The 7,119-nt window shown below is 33.1% G+C and overlaps 1 protein-coding gene across 1 annotated transcript; it reads left to right on the plus strand.

Moving 5' to 3' along the window:
- Positions 1-4,054: 4,054 nt before the first annotated feature.
- On the plus strand, positions 4,055-5,455 carry LOC116416717 (cell wall integrity and stress response component 3-like). The gene has a single exon (XM_031925933.1). It carries the CDS (start codon positions 4,055-4,057, stop codon positions 5,453-5,455), a length of 1,401 nt encoding a protein of 466 aa, XP_031781793.1.
- The last annotated feature ends 1,664 nt before the right edge of the window (positions 5,456-7,119 follow it).

The following is a 7,119-nucleotide window of genomic DNA, read 5'->3' on the forward strand; positions in this document are numbered from 1 at the left end:
TAAACTCACTATATATACTGAATCTACGATATTCTGCACAACACCTAGGCTAAATTTTCAAGATAATCTTATATTACACTTCATACTCTATTGAACGAACTTTTTGCACTCAATCTCACTATATATATATATATATATATATATATATATATATATATATATATATATATATATATATTGAATATTCTATATTCTACACTACGCCTAGCCTAAATTTTTGAAAAAACCTCATATTACATGTCATACTTGCTTGACTAAACTTTTTTCACTTAAACTCTACACCATGCCTACACTAAATTTTTAGTTTTTTCTCCTACTTCCTTTATCTCTCTTCTGACTAAACCTTCTCTTTCTTCTGTCTTCGTGAATCATGTAATCCTGTTACTTTCTTATCACTCCTTTTTTTTTAAAGCACACGCATCATTACAATATATTATTGCATAGCCCGTATTCTGTAAGCTTGTGAACGGTAGAGGCTTGTCTTTGTCAACCACTACTTTGTTATGTCGTACACGAAATTTGTGCTGCCCTGTTATGGCTGACAACAGCAAGTCGCTTATATTGCTTTTATTACCATGGATGTATATATGTATATACATTTAATATTTGCATGTAACTTAAAATCTTGAATTGGTGAATTTTTTATTATACTCTTGCGTCCCCTAAACACTGACATAAGTGTAGATGTGTATAACACACATATATACCATTGCCGCATAATATAAGCACAAAGTCTAAAGCGATACATCTTTAATCTTGCTTGCTCTGAACGTAACACTATGCCTCATAATTATAGAAATACATATAAATAATAAAAATGTATATCATTAACTCAATGCTATATGGTTACTGCGTCAGAGAATCGACTTCTTAAACAAATATTGAACAAGATACTTTTACTAAATTGTAATTTATGCATTGTATACATTAATTAAATTGTAACTAGATTATACATAGCAAATTATAACAATCATAAATAACAATAATTATTGCACTGAAAAAAGAATAATAATAGTTAAAATTAAAATAAGAACATAATTTTAATCATAATTTTAACCGTAAACAAATTTTTATGCAATTTTTGACTATAATGAAATATCAATGACATTATACTTTGCAATAAAATGCAACAAAATCATTTATATACAAGATAAATAATAATTTTAATAAATTAAAAATAATATACTTTACTAGTCAAGTGGCTGATAGAAAAATTCATCTGCTACAAACATCATAAACATTGAAGAACCTGCAACAATAAAATAATTTCCACAAAGTAAATGCTGAATAGAACAAGTTTTAAACAATAAATTTTGTTTTTAATTCATATTAAATCACTTATCTAATAATTCCATTGAAGCACTTTATCGAAGGCAGGATACGCATACATGCAACACTTGTGCAATTCAACAAATGATATACATACACGCACATATATCACTAATAATTAGGGAAAATAATAACTATCAAACAATATTATTATGTACCAACAATATATGCAATATAATTTACAATTTAAAATTAAAAAGTCAAAACAAACTAAAATCTAAAATAAGTACTAACAAAATTGGACAAACGATTCGACTCATCAACTACATAAATATAACTACAGAATAAAACTATTAGTAATCTAAGGCAACTTCACTCCTTACACAACAACGGGGTTCAAATGATCTATATTTTCCCAAAATTTTAACTTAAATAAAGCCTTTTTTCTCTTGTAATCATTTTTTATTGTCATACATTTTTTCCCAAAAATTGAACGGAACAATTAATCTAGAAAATCTTGCAGGAAAAAATAGACAATGTTATGCTCTTATAACACATGCCCGATTTTCGCGTTTTTCATACCTATTAAGCGGTTAAGGTACCAGTTTATTTACCGGCGGGCGAAAAAAGTTGGCAGCGAACAAAATAGTTGTCAGCGGGAAAAAAGTAAACAGCGTGCAAATAGACCGGCGGGCAATACAAATGACAAATGCCTGCTTAAGGGGAAGGATATACCTTAAATTGTCAAAAAATGAAAAATCCAATTTTTCGTTTATATTTTTCCTAAAAGGTTTAAAAAATGAATTAAACTATTGCATATATTCAGGTATAATGGTAAGAAACGTAAAACAATGTTTATATGTAGCATATTATCAGGTATGACATATCTTTGAAGGCCAAAATTCAGAATTTCTATTTTTCAGCTGCCGCAGACTAAAAACGAAAAATTAGACAATGTTATGCTCTTATAGATACACTATTGTTAAATATATTGTATGAATTATATCATTAAAAAATCAAAAATATTTTTTCAAAAAGCGAAAAATGGCTATAATAGGGCCATGTAATAGTCAGAATCATAAAAATAAAATTTCCCTAATTTAAGAATCAGAAAACCTATATGCATGTCAAATTTTATTACGATCGGTTGCGTAGTTCCAGAATTATGACGGTATACGTGCATACACACACAGCCTTCTGCATGGACATTTTTCTAAAAACATATGATTCAAACACTAAACACCTCCGAATTCGTTTCTATCAAGTTTCATCTAAACTGAAAACTTTACTATTACAAAGATTTACCTAGGAGGAAATAAAATTGTTGATACCACAAATACTACAAATACTATACACGTGCAAGCTTTGTTAACATCCCCGGTGTGCGACCTGACTACAGCGGCACTTAAATGTTGCGGCGGCGTCGTTCGGATGCTCCTCTGACCGTCGCTTACAAATCATCGTATATTCCAAGATATCAAACATAGTTATACATATCATAGTCAGAATACGACGTCTTTTAAACTGTGGAGTTAGAACAATTAGGAACGTGATACAAATAAAACGGGACTGTTCAGATTTTAATCTAATTTTATAAATTAAAGCTATCAATAAATGATTTAATCAAATGATATATAAGATAATGTAATAAAAAAATTGTCTGAAATTAGCAATCGAAATCTTTAAAAACTTTATATAATCTTTTACTTATATTAAATACGCGAATTAAAATTCTAAATTTTGGATTTTCCTTTAAAAGCCAAAGACGTTACAGCGCTATCTGTCCATGTCTTTTGCCTCTTTCCTGTTTATTTACAGTAGACCTAATACTAGAAAGCTTTTTAAGACCGATTAGTGTCTAACTAGTCGTTCAGACCTTATCCAGGATTCGTCTGGTAAGTATCACTCAGTCGTACTTTATAATCATACACGTGTCATAGGTATTTAATACAAAATTGTTAACTAGCGCAAGTAAAAACAATAATTTTCTAAAGATATTTAAATTTTTAGCTTATTCGAGTAGTAAAGTCTGTTGAAATTTGAAAGCTTGTTTATGATTATTCGTATCTATTTCCATTCAGTACTTATACACGTGCAAAATTACAGAGGTAAAATCCTAAGCTTATCGAAACTATCCTAATAATCTGTGCATCTCGAAGCTTATGACGTATGTCTAGACAATTTTATTATAGTATTTACAACAATATTCCTAGTACCGTATCCCATTACAAAATAAAAACAATCAGTCAAACGACTCCGCCCTCAGCCATTAGCGTCCCTTACGCAGGTATGCCGATCTGAGGCGTACCCTCTGAATACCCCCACTCTTATTCCAGATGGCGACACTGAACGCATGCGCAAGCCATGTAATCCATCTCTCTTCCACCAGAGGGCTACTTTTACCAAGCTTGGGCGATTTTTAGCTCAAGTTAGTTATATTCGAACGGTCAAGCTGAGCAGTAGTTCTCTACGCTTCTGTACACATTTTCGAAGAATAAAGTATAGTCGTCAGCTTGTTATAGAAAAGTTCAGAGTATATCAATTCGTTTCCAACAATCTAAAGGTGCATCCGATTAAGTTCACGCGCACAGCGTCTCTACACACTTGTAACAGCGAGTCTCTGCACGATACGCCAAGTCAATTCAAAACAGTGTCGTTATATTCATTATCAATTTAGTGTTGATTTCCTAACGTAGGAGTTTTTTAGGTAGGTTTAGCTTTAAGGATTATTAATTTGCACTAAAGTTTTTTTTCAGTTGAATCAACCGATCATCGAGAAGATAAAATGGCATTAGTTCAGCAGGACAGCGACCACCTTCCTAAGCAGCCAGGTCCGGACAACACAAAAAATCTGGCGGTCACGAACATCTTTAAACGTTTAACATCTTCTAAACGCCCAGATAAGTGCGGAATAAAAGTCGAAGTGAAACGTTCATCTTCGCCAATATTGCCGATAAAAAAAGGAGGTCAGAAGAGAAAGAGGAATTCATTAGAAGTAGAGGCAAAGGCAAAACGACCTCGAGAAATTGTTCCTGAAACTTCTAGATCTAGCACTTCCAAAAAGAGCATTCCACGAGGAAGGTACGTCGACAGCGAAAATAACGTAATTCGGCCGCCTACACCCTGCTATTTGGAAGTTGACGCCGATGACAAGCACTCGCTTGATTATTTCGATGCGCTTGTATACAAGAACCCGGAAAAGGAATTGGCACGGAGATTGATAGACAAGGAGTCGGATAAACTTTTTAACTTCTTGGAGCTGCCGAAAAATGAAGCAAAATCAATCGGTGAAATCGCAAAGTCGCCGTTCAAGCCACTCAACCTATCTGCATCTTCAAGTGACAGTGACGATCTTCAGCAGTTAGAGCATGACGAACAACCAATGGCCAACAATTCACCAGCACAAGTCATCCTGCAGCCAGCATCCGAGCCTGTTGACCTTCCGTTGTCTATTATCGGTGGTCGAACGATTGACAGCGAAGAAGCTCACGAGGACCCTTTGAACGTGTCTACCTGTTCAACCAGTTCGACCAGTTCAAACAGGTCAACCAGTTCAACCAGTTCAAAGAGTTCATCGTGTTCAACATGTTCCACCTGTTCTACGTCGTCGTCATCATCATCATCAAATAGCAGTAGCAGCAGTTCTAAGACTTCTAGCTCGAACTCAAGCAGCGACGATTCCGAGTCTTCAAATAGTAGTAACTCTAGCTCGAGCGATGACGAGAAAGCGCCAACATCAATACCAGACATTCCAAAACCACCATGTGAGCCTATAACTATAAAGAAGATACAAGACCCGGTAGCTTCAAAAACCCTCAACTCTAATATTAGGAAAAGCACGGTAGCCAGGCGGGGCCGTGCGGTATTAAATCCATTGGCGAGAGGAATAAGAACCAGGAAGACTATTGTCGAGAAAGCGCAAACATTGATACAAGACATTCCAAAATCACCATGTGAGCCTATAACTTTAAAGAAGATACAACACCCGGTAGCTTCAAACACCCTCAAAGCTAATAATAGGAAAAATACGGTAGCCAGGAGGGGCCGTGTGGTAATGAATCCATTGTCAAGAGGAATAAGAACTACAAAGACCATAGTCCCCACCCAAGTCATTGCGCCCCAAAATGTTGTGACATCCAGGATGCAACTAATCCATGGACTTTATTATAAGGAAATTTCCAATTGAGTCAAGGAGAGGTGTTGAATATGCCTAGGTAAGTTTGGCAACATGGCAATATTTTCTTATTTTATTGTATCAATTCAGTCTATAAATTAAAAAGTATCTAATAACAATTAAATCTATTTGTAGATCCTGTTTAAAAAAGCGCTTGACACATTTCTTTAAAACCATCGGTTAACGTTCCAAAATTGCTCTGATAGAAAGCTGAGGCTGTATTGCCCGAAATCAGTAAAATTTCCTGGTGGATTAGCAGAATCTATGACAGAAATTTTCCAGAATACTTTGAAGTGTGGAAACATTTTCGGACAGAATGCTGGTGAAAATTCTGGCGAAGTAGAGGAAGGCAATTCATAGTTAGGAGGTTAAGAACTATGACTATATTTATTGTAATCTTTGTGCAATGTTATTTATATATTGTAATAATTTTTTTCGTCAATAAAGATCTGATGAGGTTGAATACCACACCAACGAAACGTCGTCAGTTAACGTGAATTTTATGGATTTTTTTACAAGGATTACCTCTCTCACATTTGCTACGTATATTTATTTTAATTTTGATCAACATGAAAAGTAATACGTACTATTTTCGACATATTTGTTTGCTTACAAATCAAAGCTTACAGTTATTAATAATTTCTGCTTATAAATCAGTTCAATTTCATTAGTATTCTAATTTTCTTTATTTAAAATAGCCCTACCCTGCAACCTCTTACAAAAAATGATGTATACACTACCTACACTTCATTCCACATAACCGACCCAAGTCATCAATTATTATTACATTATTTTATGCTATATGTTTAAATAAATTCATACGTATTGTTATATTAACATGACAATAGTGCAAAATGTAAACATTATTAAGTAATATAAATAAATACATTATAAGTTATGCTTGGCATTGGTCTTTTTGATCTAAATATTAAATCAGCCAAACAAAATAATATAATAATTTTTATTGTAACTTGTTTATCAGTTTTTGGCATTTCCAAAAAGAGGGTACATATCAATAACTTTTGATTTGTGGTGCAGATGTTATTAAAAAAATTCAAAAGAATTTTAAGCAATTGGTCGAGATTTTCAATTTAAAAATGTAAAAATTTTCTAATCTCTAATAAACTATCAATCAATAGTTTATTGTGTACCGAGGACGTAAAATGGGCTTTTTTAGACCGAGTGCGGAATTTGCAGTACTCGTCTTTGGCTCGTGCTACCTCGCTTAGACTCCCTGGTGCACACTATACATTTTGCAACGCATGTACTGTTTTCTGCATTTTAGAAGGCTACAAAGATACATATGGACCGTTTCAGTATTAATATTCAATAATAGAACAAGGGATGAAAGAATCAGATTTTTTAAAGCAGTAATCACCCGAGGGAAAAATATTTTCGCTCCGTCCACGACTGAACTATAATAGCCACTTTATTTCCTGAAAAGCAGGACTAAAGTTGCATTTCATTTCCTCCTATTTTTTTCCCCTTAAAATGCGAGAAATCAATTCTTCATTCCTGCAAAATTTTGGAAAATTTTGTAAATTTGAAAAAAATTTTGAAAAACGTTAAAAAGTAAAAAATTATAAAAAAAAATAAAAAATTTTGAATATTTAAAAATAGTTGTATTGATTAATTCAATTTAGCTCTTGTAGGTCCCACTTTTCAAGAAATAAAGT

This window comes from Nasonia vitripennis (assembly GCF_009193385.2).
Source record: "Nasonia vitripennis strain AsymCx chromosome 3 unlocalized genomic scaffold, Nvit_psr_1.1 chr3_random0005, whole genome shotgun sequence".
NCBI lineage: Eukaryota > Metazoa > Arthropoda > Insecta > Hymenoptera > Pteromalidae > Nasonia > Nasonia vitripennis.